At 30.3% G+C, this 12,115-nt stretch overlaps 1 protein-coding gene across 3 annotated transcripts; it reads right to left on the bottom strand.

Annotated features, from left to right (window-relative positions):
• Nucleotides 1-695: 695 nt before the first annotated feature.
• LOC124923709 (BTB/POZ domain-containing protein POB1-like) lies at nt 696-8,852 on the bottom strand. Of its 3 annotated transcripts, XR_007098261.1 has the most exons (9): nt 8,582-8,852; nt 7,186-7,311; nt 6,883-6,998; nt 6,732-6,795; nt 6,296-6,575; nt 5,219-6,005; nt 3,638-3,699; nt 3,487-3,536; nt 1,587-1,724 (listed from the first exon to the last, which is right to left on the bottom strand). XR_007098261.1 is itself a non-coding variant. In XM_047463673.1 (8 exons), the coding sequence occupies exons 1-7, from the start codon at nt 8,787-8,789 to the stop codon at nt 1,599-1,601; spliced, it is 1,707 nt and encodes a 568-aa protein (XP_047319629.1). In that variant the 5' UTR covers nt 8,790-8,852; the 3' UTR covers nt 696-1,310; nt 1,588-1,598. The 3 variants fall into 3 exon arrangements, 2 of the variants coding, with proteins under 2 accessions (XP_047319629.1, XP_047319630.1); XM_047463673.1 differs by lacking the exons at nt 3,487-3,536; nt 3,638-3,699 and adding an exon at nt 696-1,310 and having other exon boundaries at nt 1,588-1,724; XM_047463674.1 differs by lacking the exon at nt 3,487-3,536 and having other exon boundaries at nt 1,590-1,724.
• Nucleotides 8,853-12,115: the final 3,263 nt, after the last annotated feature.

Consider the following 12,115-nt stretch of genomic DNA (forward strand, 5'->3'; position numbering starts at 1 on the left):
AAGAACTTATTCACAACTGAAATGATTGAAATGGAAACCAAGCAAATATGAGTTTGTTTAGCTTCAATCATTATTTTCATATCAAATCTTTATTCAAATGTGTAAAGAAATCCTTAAACATAGAGAAACTATTGGAAGTAGAAGAATATTTTAGTTTTAGACTAGGAACTACAATAATTTATTCAAAATGAAGAAAAACACATAATTCTTCAAATCAAAATGCTTCAAACTTCCTTTTAGTTGGCTCTTTGAAATCCAATTTAGCCCTTCATTAAATTGCAAATTATTGTCAATTTTTTAGTCAAATTTTTTCTAATTTTAAATATTTACACTATTAACTTTTGTCGTTAGTCACTCACTATCTTACTCAAAATTCACATACCGATATATCTAACTTTTTTTTTTTACTTTAAGTCTATGAAAACTAGAACATAAAGACTTTCATCATTAGATTACTTAATCCACCTTAAAATTGAAGATAGATCCTCAAAATCGCAACCTATAATGTTTAACAACAACCCTACAAGGTTAAAAGAAAGAAATCTTTTGTTTTTATTTTTGTCAATAATTGGAGTTTTTGCTTAAAAACATGTAGCTAGCTACTTATCCCTACTCTTTACATGTATTACTAAGAAATCTTACCATTGTATTAATTGGCAACATTTAGGCCTTGTTTGGCCTCTTTCTGAAGTAAATAAAGTCTAATGTTTCCTTTTCTTTTTTCTCTTTTCATAATAAAAAATATCATAATAAAAATCAGTCAAAGATATTACAAATTTATAAGGAAATAAGGTAACCAAGTACATTTTTTAGTAAAAGTATAAAATTACTATGATGACCAAAGAATTAAATATTGGACTGAACAAGAAAATCTAAACTTCAAATTAGTTACACCAACCAACAAATACAATGACAGTAAAGCAATCAACCAAACATTGGATTTCCCTATCTCTTGGTTCCCAACAACTCAAGGTCAAGTTCTTTGAAAGCTAAGAACAACTTTGAGATGAGAATTCTTGATTGGTGCTTTAGATCAACTAGGATTTAGCTATCTTTCCCTTCCAAGTATCAGCGCTCTTTGAGACGATCTCCTCCTTATTTTGTTCCTTGTGAGAAATTGAGTTTAAAAAAATGAAGACAAGAGTTAATCAGATTCAATTAGTACCAAATCATCATCAACATCAGTAAAAAAAAATCTAACAAGTATTTAGCAATATGCAAACTCAACTTTTATGTGAGATCATCCTCCTCCAGCTCATTTTGCTTCGGAATATCCTTCACTATCAGCAACAGTGTGATTTACAAGTACCCTGAATAACGTTACATGACACTATTTTTATCATTCTAATATCACTCAAAAGTAAAGCTCCAAAAAACAATATTTTTTAATTGATGATAAACAAGATGAAGGAGCCAATGCACCTAACATAAATAGGTCTGGAATGAAATATAACAAAATTCAACATTCAAATAGTTTTATAGGAAGATTTATGAATTATATATTTGAAAAGTTATTGTAACAATGTATTTATTGAAGATAATTGTTGCAGTTTCAGGGTATAAATTCACCACATAATGATGAATTACCTGGTATAGTTCTACCAGCTCAATCCAATCTTTAGATAGTAGGGATATTTCAAAATCTCTTGTACGACATCATCAAGTAAACAACAGCTCATAAAATTTCCATTAGATGTCAACTTGAATCTTGTTGGATGCAGTAGCTGCAGAAACAAGAACACCATCAGATAAAGTGTCCTACAAGCTTTAATGATGATAAACAGAATGTTAAAGGAAACAATTGAAAAGCCTCAAGAAGGGAAAACAAATCCATTATTACGTACACGGAAGATAATGAAGAAGATGATTCCCAATCCTGTAATATTGAAGCTACTAATTTTGGATCTTGTCATAATGAATGTTTATAATTCAAACCGTAGAACTAGTTACTATAGAGTTTAGGGATAAGTATTGTTGGGTTAAAGATGATGAATTAATTATCATGGAAGCTAACACTTGACTTGTCTAAAATGGTTGTGAAGGATTGTTGGACAATGAATGGGTTATAATGTTAAGATGATAGACGATTGAAGAGTTTTGCACTAACTATGGGTTCATAAGGATGTTAGATTCAATCATTACAGAAAACACTTGACTAAAAGTGAAAGGATACGATAATGTGCTAGCCCTTTTCAGGAATGAACCGTGTAAGATAATGGCCCGAATATCCTTGTTAAATAAATAAAAAATTGATAGATGTGGGATGAATTCAAATTAGATGCTATACTATTAATGGTGATAAATTATATGATAAACATGTTCATACAAAAGGAAATAGTATTAGGGCTAATACACTATGACCCTATGGTGAAAGTGGCAGTTATTGATGTAGTAGTATAAATATAATATTAGTTGTTAAGAATAGTTATGAAATAAAAAATAGTTGAATTCTGTTATTAGAGTTTTTCTCTTTCATCCCCCATTGTATTCACCCTGTCAGTTAGAGTTCTATCTCCCTCCACTAATTATTCACTCCTCATCAATAACTGTCACTTTCAACATAGAGTATTAGCCCTAATACTATTTCCCCTTGTATCGCATACATGCATTTAATGAAAATTTGATAAGAATTAGAATGAAGAAACAGTGTGAAGTATTAGGGATAATGCATTTAATGAACTGTATTTAAGGTGAATATATTTAAATAAATAATTATTATCTAAAGATAATTAATCATTATTTTAACACTGAGTTTTGTCACGAGAGTAGTATTCGTTTAAATGACAAATTACATTAATCAAAGAGATAGATGTCATTCACATTTACATTAAATGCCCCATCTTCTCAACCATAAGGTGTAACACTCGTTTACTAATGAAGTTTGACTTTAAGTCAAAAGAAAAGAAAAAGTAGAGAAAAGAGTCACTAAAGAGTCAATAAAGAGTAACCACCTATTATAAAGAGGAGTATGGTGTTGTTTAGATCATGAAGTCATCCAGTTGTAGTACTTGTTTAAAGTTATGTCTAGCTTGCTATTTTCAAGCAATATTGTCTGTACAATTGTCTAGCTACATTTCAAGTACTCATGCATAAATCTAGCTTTGGTTCTTATAAATTTTCTACAATTAATGAAGGAATGACTAAATGTCAAAAGCAGAGTTCTAGTATTATCAAATAAGTGTAATTAAAATAAAATAAAATAAAAAAGATTGTTCTCGATTAAGTATAGCTATCCTTTACATGTAGAACACAAACAACAAGAAACCGGACTACTAATATGACAAAATTTTCTTTTTTGGAACAATCATCAATGTATTATAAAATATCACAAATACAGATACTCTACATGTCCCTATTGTAATGTCCATATAAGAAGATTCCTCCTAACTGCAACTTTACTGCTTTCAACTCACTAGGCAGGCTAAGATTGTCAAGTGAACAATACAACACTAAATGATGAGGAATGGGTAAAAAAATAAAGCTAACCAAGAATCTTCACTTCACCTTTGATCAGTTACTCATCAAAATTGTAATCACTACCAATAGAAAACAAACATTACACATCAAAATTGTAGTTAGTTATATAGAAAAGATAATGAAACCAAAACCTTGAGCAAGAAAAACGTGAAACACTTATAGTTACAGGATTCTGATAACTTCATTCATTTTCTATCCCATGGAATTATAAACAACTAATACCTATAAAAGAAAAATGAAACGTAAAAGACTCATCATTAGTAAGACCAAATTTACAACTTGCCATCCAATGTGGTAAAACTGTCATGTTTCTCATGAATCCACATGCTGAAGAATTCTATAACTTCTGCCACTTCATACCATAACAATGGAAATAGTAGAGGGGATTATACTGCATTCATTTGATAGAAGGATTGGTACACTTTCATCTTGTGTTCTATATTTATAATGAATATCAACCTCTTCGTATATTTGATGAAGGACCTTATTATCATCTCGATTACTTCATTCATCAATTTCGAATTCAAAAACAAAAATTATTGACTAAAATACTAAATTAAACATACTTCATTTTTTTAATATATAAATGAAAGATTTAACTTTAAAATGATATTTTAGTCATTTTTATCCAAATAATTCCAAACAAACCAACTTTTCATCAAACAAAATTTTCTCTAAAAAATTAAAAAAACCATTTCAAGAAAATAAAACCTACATCAAACAAGCCCCCAGTTACGAGATGATAGTTTTTTTTTTTTTTTTTTTTTGAGAACGCTGGGTTCCGCTACTCCTATGGAGTGCGACTAATCCCCGCGGGTTAAGTAAATAGCCCGTAAACATACTTAACCAATTAACCAGGCGCAGAACTTGCCGCCTGACGGGCTCGAACCCAGGACCTCATGGAGGCAGGGGGGATATCCACCTCTTATTGCCACTAGGCTAGAAGAGGGGATGAGATGATAGTTTTAGTCTAGAAATAAAAAAGAAATTGTACATATGATCCAATAAACCGTCAATTGTCACAACAAACCGACAAAATCACAAAATCTTCTAAAGCAGTCACTCAAAGTTGATGATAATAATAGTATCTTCAATTGAGCCTTTTGTATGATATTTTTGTCTCATTGACAAAAATAAAAATCCATCGCTTGGAAAATGTGTGATCTAAAACAAATCTATAACACAATCTAAAAAGTGTACATTAAAAAGGTTCAATCGCATTTTCCATACCAAATCAAACAAAATCACCTTCACTTTTCAGTTTGGCAATTTGCAAAAGTGATTATGATTGTGCTAAAAATCAATTTTCGAAAAAGCAAAATCTTTTATCCCTACTCTAAAATCGATCTTATCCACTAGCATAAAATTGATTACCAACAAAAAAAATAAATCTACAATTTGTCGTATAATCCAAATAATCTACCCTTTATGAAACAGTATTTTCTCTAAAAAGTGAAATTATTTTAATCTAGAGAAATAAATCAAAAAAGTGTATATTCATCATATGCAAGATATACTTTTAATCTAGAAAAATAAATCAAAAATTTGTCAAATAATAATCCTATAAATTGTCAATTGTGACAGCAAACCGACAAATGTAAATGTCATCTCTTTATCCGTCGCAAATTCTTCGAGAGAAAGGAAATAATAAAAAGTTCAATGTTAATGAGATTGCACTATACTACTCCTATTATTCACTTGCAAAGAAAAGAAAAAGTATAAAAACATATCATTGTCTTACCACAAGATCGACCCTCAAGTGGAGGACGTCGTTGATAAAGAAATTGCTTTCTTCATCAAGAAATAACGTCCAAGGCAGGCCAGACATGTTTATACAACCAACCGTCTTTCCTCCTGAAAAGTTATAGCTCCCTCCATATCTTATTGTAAATTCTTCACTTGGTTTGATCTTAGCGAAAAACTGGTAATCCACCGAAACATACGACAAGGATTTATCGTCATGCATCCCCAAGAACAGCCCAAAGCTGCGAAAATCATGTGCATCATTATGAGTCCAGTGAGCAGACAGGAAGAAGCTTTGACCAGCAAGGTCAAAAGACTGCGAATAAATTCGGTGAAGTGGGAAACGCCGAGTGCAATCCTCCCGTTTCAGGTTAAAGTAAACAGTAACTTGTTCGCGGGGCGATTGAAACTCCACCACCGTGATCGGAATATATTTATAGTCCCTTCCAACTATGGGAATGCCAGTTGTTAGGGCATGATGTCTGTACGACGGGTCAACCTTGAAAAGGAGAGCACCGAGGACAAGCTTGGAAGAAACTAGCGAATCAAAATCGCCACAAGATAGAACTTCCCTCAGTTTTTTGCATGACATGAATGGGAAGCGTACGTGTTCACTCAGCTTCGTTGTCAAGATGGAACGACGTTCGTCCGATATTGGGTGATGCAGATTCACCCATTCAAGTACGAAATCGTAAATATCATCCTCGGAATCCACCTCGAGATCGTCGCAAGAAAGAACCACCTCAATAACAGCGCAAGGCAGTTTCAACAAATCTTTTTTATATCTGCAAAGAAAAGAAAGAACTGAAAAATATAAGAGCATGTTTGAACCAATTGATGATGACGAGAATACCTTTTATTTTTCATGCATTATAAATAATAACATAAAACATGGCCAATTTGGTCAATCAAACCCAGATAACCAATTATTCAAGTATGCCAACCGAACAGAAGGCCTTGGATATTTGGATACCGATATTACAAAATCACGTTGTTTAGAAATAGATTATTGAAAGATTTCTTGGTGTTAATTTATTTTTGTATTTTCCAGACAATATCTAGATAACAGACTTACTTCATAAAGTTGTTATAGCGACAAGTAAAATACTGAGTAGCTGCAAAGACGAGAGGCTGAACTGCTGCAACCATCCCAACAATTGAAGGAAGATCAAGATACACCAAGGCATACACACACGTTATAGGCAATCTCTGCAGCAATCTGCTACAGTATTTCACGCAGGAAGGAGCTTTGAATTTATCAGCAACCATTAACACATCTAGGAAGCCAGAAACTGAACTTGTTGACAGAGTATTGCTATACATAAATCCCAAAAGGTCCATTAAGGCAGTTTCTTCTGCTCCACAAAGAAACATGACAGTTGAGTTAGTGACTATATATCCTTAATTAGGAAAATACAGTAAATAGAGGATGTTTTCTAAATGAGACCAATGAGTTGTGCACCAAGTTTGCATGTTAGTTATGAAACGTATGAGAACAAAAGTTTATTTACCTGATGCATGGATTCTTAGAGTTACTTGTCTCTCCTCAGAACCCCTTGCCTCATTTGAGAAAAGCTAATTGAAAAAAAAAGGCAGACAAAAAGCAAGATAAGTAGTAAGATAACAGTAGTAAGACTAAAATCAAGAGGACAGAACATTCACCTCATAAAAATGAGTACTCTTTTCAGCTAAAATGATGGAACTAATATGTATATTCTTCACTTGAAGAATAGAGGAACCGTTTGAATTTGATTCAACAATGCTAGCTACTTCAACGGCTACAGAAACAAAAAACAAAAACAAAATTCCATAATTAAAATTACAGATCTTGCAGATTTTAATTAATTATTATGAATAGCTATGTTCTTGATGATATGCAGTTGAAATGGAAAGAAATTTACTACTCTCTTTATTTGTTTGCATACTTAAAATGTAAAGAAAAAAGAAATCAACAAAAAATTATACCATGTAGATTAGTTTTCCTAACTTCAGGCGGATCCTCATCATCATCATCGTCATCATCATCAACGTCTATGCTCCGTTCTGGTGGATGATAGTTACAATCTTCATGGCAAATAGCAGCAACCAGAGCTGCGGTAAAATGAAAATAGTGTTTCAATCAGTAAAAGCAAAATTACATGGGAAAAAAAACTTATGCAAAATAAGATCAAAGAACACATAATAATTTGCGAATGTGGACAAAAGGTTTTAACTTTTTCATATGGAATTTGGATGAGAGAAATAAGTTTGAATCATGTGCAAAGAGCTAGACACAATAGGTGAGGCATTACATAGAAAGAAGGGATAAAAAGAGATAACAATAAGGTTCCTTTCATTTTAATTGTTAGTGAACCGGAGATAGGTTGTTACACCAGGTCTTATATACAAATATAAAACCTAATTCAGAGACAGGATTCGATCTGAGTCTCTCCTTTGTTCTATAAATAGTCTTTCTAACAAGTCTAGTAATGAAATAAAATGAAAAGAATAATTGATATACCAACAAATGACCTTGTTTGGTATAGACGAATAAAGATGTCATAGTTTGGTATTAGCGAATAAATGTAAGGGTAATTACTAAACCACAATTGGGTAGCCAAACAAGGGGTAATGACTAAAACTGTCCACTAATAGCAAACAAGGCCTAACAGACTTTTTTTTTAAGAAAGTACGTAGTTTAGTTATTCATTACAAACAAATTCAATGCAAAAGTTGCATCGAATGCGAGTTTACATCAAACAATACTAATAGAGTACACGTGGAGCGTAATAGCCCTCGAATATAAACAGAAGAATGACCAAAATTATAAAAAGTCTGGGATTGGTAGCCCTAGGGCTTCCAAATGCTGTGCAAGAGATGATCTCCCTGCCACTAGCTAGACTTCCAAATGAAAATATCTTATCAAGTAACCAATTTCAAACGAAAACTTCTATTCGTGTAATACTACCTAATCAATTCAGTACCTTAGATAAAAGGTAGAGAGACTAATACGAAATAAGGAAAGGTTATGAAACCCTAGATAAAGAAGGGTTGATTGTTTAAAAGTATGTTACAGGCACATGCAAGAAGATTGTTTAGAATATAATATTAACCTATATCTACAAACCCAATTTAGGGTTAGCATCAGAGACATAATTCAATACTTCATGGTTGTTATAACAACAGAATTTGCAAAAAGTTTCAAGAAATACAAATTCAATCCAAGGGTTAACAATGGCTAAACAAATTCAAATCCTATCCATCAGGTATGATCATTTCATACAAAAGGTCACAGCTTGCATCCCTATCACCACAAAATCATAAACAAAATATCCTACATTGCAGCAAATAACTTGTGAGACGAATTGAAATGCAAACCTACCATTTTTCTTCTCTATTTCGTCCCTGTTCTTCTTTGCGTTGCGGGCCCAAGAGATTAAGTAGCTGCGATCATCTTCATCCGGAATATCGGCTACAATCTCAATTCGGAGCACGCAATCGGAAAACTTTCTGTCATTAATGAAAATACCGAAATCAGGAGGGTCGACTGTAGAAGAGCTTCGAATTCTAGAGGATGAATTCACGTCCATGGTAAGTCAAAGGGATAGAGATTGATTTCAGTAAGGAAGAAATGAGAGTGATGAAGGTGAGAGCTTTACCTGGAGAAACCCTATATATCCGCAGTCAATTTTGGGAAAGAACAATATCTGAATTTCAACAATCTTACTTATTAGTCCTGTTTGAATTGAAAAATAAATATTTTATTAAATTATCTATGTTTTGGTATTATTTTATGTTTTAGATCAAATTATTTTTAGAAGTAGTGTTATTTTTTAACTTTTAATTGGCCTAAGATAATTTATGAGATTGCAATCAGATTGAAATTAATATTTTATTAAAAATGATTATAAATGTTTTTTAAATTTTTGTAATCTTGATTTACTTTTTGAATCATAAGTCATTATGTCATCTCTCATTTTAATAAAATATTTTAACTTAGATTTTAAGAATCTAGTGATTCTCTTAAGTAAACGTTTTTTTTTATTAAATTATTTAAATAACCCACTTTCATAATCTTTATTCTATTTTTTTTTTTCAAGTTAAAGTTGATTTTTAGGGGATGAGAAAATGTATATTTTTGTAGGCTTTTTTCTTTTTATGAGATTTTATGTATTTTGTTTTTCTTCATTTTTTCAATTTTATTTCTTGACACTCGTATGAGTTCTCATCATTTTTTTTTTATTTTTCTTTCTTTGTCGTGAGTGGCATGTGTTTAACCAACAAATGTTTGTCAACGATTTCAATAACAATTATTAATTGTGACTAGTAAATAAATATTTAATTATTTGCGATGATACTCATGCTTAATGAATAATAATTCTCTCTCAATTGATTAAATTTTTTGTTTGTCGTTTCCTAGTATCGGTAAATTGATTGTCAATTATGAATTTCATTTCAAAAATAAGTGTTATATACATATAAAAAAGACATTTGTAGAATTAGTTGTTAGTTCCTAATTTGGGGAATAAACTTATGTTGATAGATATGATTCTTCCAAAATATTTATATCAACTTTATTTTACCTATATTTGGAATTTTTACTTTACATTTGAATTATGATTTGATTTTGAAATTTGTAATATCCTTTAATAAGATTTCATAAATGAATGGTTAATTAAACCATGGTTATAATGACCTTGCTTGATTTTTTTAGATGTTATATATTTTTTAATTATATTTAATCAAGAAATTAATTATATTTTATAACTCCTAGAAAAAAAAAAAAAACAAAGAGAGAAGTGAACTTTACACTATTTTATCAATTTTATTTTAAATTTAAAAATCACATTTAGATCTTAAAAATGGTAATTTCCTAAGATATAATGCACAAAATATGATGATGCAATGACCCTACCTTCAACTACCAACATTTGTTTTTGTTACTTTCTTTATTTAGTTATCTGCTCTTAGTTTACAATTTTTATATTTTTGAATAGTTGTTTATATTTCACGACTGGAAGAACTAAGTTCCAAACTCGTTTGTATCAAATGAAAATTGCATTTTATTTGGAAAAATTAAATTTTGTTTTAATTAATGTTCGATATTTGAGTGATACTATGAGCCTGTGTCAATTATGAATAAGATTCATGATTGGTTTGTATATTTTTGTTTATGTTGTTAATAAAAAAATTGTTGTTCAGATGAATGTTTATTTTATTATATATATTATAATGCTTAATTATGTGTTTAACTATTTTCAATAAACTTATTAGAGATAGGGATGTTTAACCGGCCGGTTAATCGGTTAAACGGTTTCGATTAAGACCAGTTTTACCTCTTATTTTACAAACCGGTTAATTGGCCGTTAATGGGATCGGTTTTACCGGTTCTGGTTCTACCAGTTTTAATCGGTTCTGATCGATTAAACGAGTTTAATTAGGAACCGATAATTTAATTTTTAAATTAAGTAATAAATTTATGAAATAATTTTTTTTGAAAAATTATTTTTTGCACTCTCCTATTATACTATTATCCATCGTTTCCTTTATTATATTATTATTATAATAATATATTATATTATTATAATATATTATATTGATATATTTAAGAATATGTTATAATATATAATATTTTATAGTTATTTTGTTAAATTTTTATATGTTTATTGAGAAATTCATATTCAAATTTATTTTGTCAATTAGTCTTTGACCAAACAAGTGTTGGATAGGAAGTTAAAACATGAAGCAAAAGTTGAAGACATCGAGTTTTAATTTGCTTAACTATTTTGATTTTGTTAATTTATAATTCCACTTGATTTTATTGTTATAAAAACAATTTTACATATTTTAATGAAATTATTTTATTTTGTTTTTAATTTATTTTTGTAAAATTTTATATAAATTATAATGTTTTTTAAAAATAATTCTATAAAAATTATAATTTAAAATTTAAAAATAAAAAAGATTTATAAATTATTAAATATTATTTATAATATATTTATTATTTATAAAAGAACTAATACAAATTATAAAATTTAAAAATATATAATTAAATTATTACCGGTTTACCAGTTAAATCGTTAAAAAAATAGGTAAACCGAAAACCGAACCGTTTAACAAGTAAAAAATCGGTTAACCAGAACCGCTAGAATCGGTTAACCAATAAACCGTTAAAATAAAACCGCTTAACTATCGGTTCGGTTGATTACCGGTTTTCTGATTTTTTTGCACAGCCCTAACTGGAAATTATACTATTAGCGACGGTTTTAAAAGCCTAATGCCAACATTAATACTTATTAACGTCGACTACCAAAATCGTCACCTGTCGATGTTAAAGATTTGGACGTTAACAGTTTTTGATTTTTAACAACGACGATTTTCCCCTAAAGCCAATGTTTTTATACGATTATTAATGTCGACGTTAGGAGAGGAGAGTTGACGTTGATAAAGAATGATATCAACGTCCGCGTTCGGAGGGGGGGAGAGCCGATGTTGATAATGAATGATATCAACGTCGACTTTAGGAGTGCCGAAGTTGATATCGTTCTTTATCAACGTCGACTTTACCCCAAAACCGATGTTGATATCATTCTTTATCAACGTTGGCTTTACCCTAAAGCCAACGTTGATAATGCTTGCTCTCGGGTTGTTTGAACCTTTGTGGTTCACTTATTAACGTCAACATCCTTAACGCCGACGTTAATATTATTCTTTATCAACGTCGACACTCCCTTAACACCAACGTTGATAATGTTTGCTCTCGAGTTTTTGTTTTTTTTTTAATTTTATAAAACATGTTTCATTCATAAAAAAGACCATTCATAAATAAAAATCAATTCCAAGTTTCAAAAATCTCAAATCGTCTCAAATCGTATTAGTACAAAAATCTCAAAATCTACGTAAATGACTATTGATT

Source organism: Impatiens glandulifera, chromosome 2 (genome assembly GCF_907164915.1).
Source record: "Impatiens glandulifera chromosome 2, dImpGla2.1, whole genome shotgun sequence".
Taxonomy (NCBI): domain Eukaryota; kingdom Viridiplantae; phylum Streptophyta; class Magnoliopsida; order Ericales; family Balsaminaceae; genus Impatiens; species Impatiens glandulifera.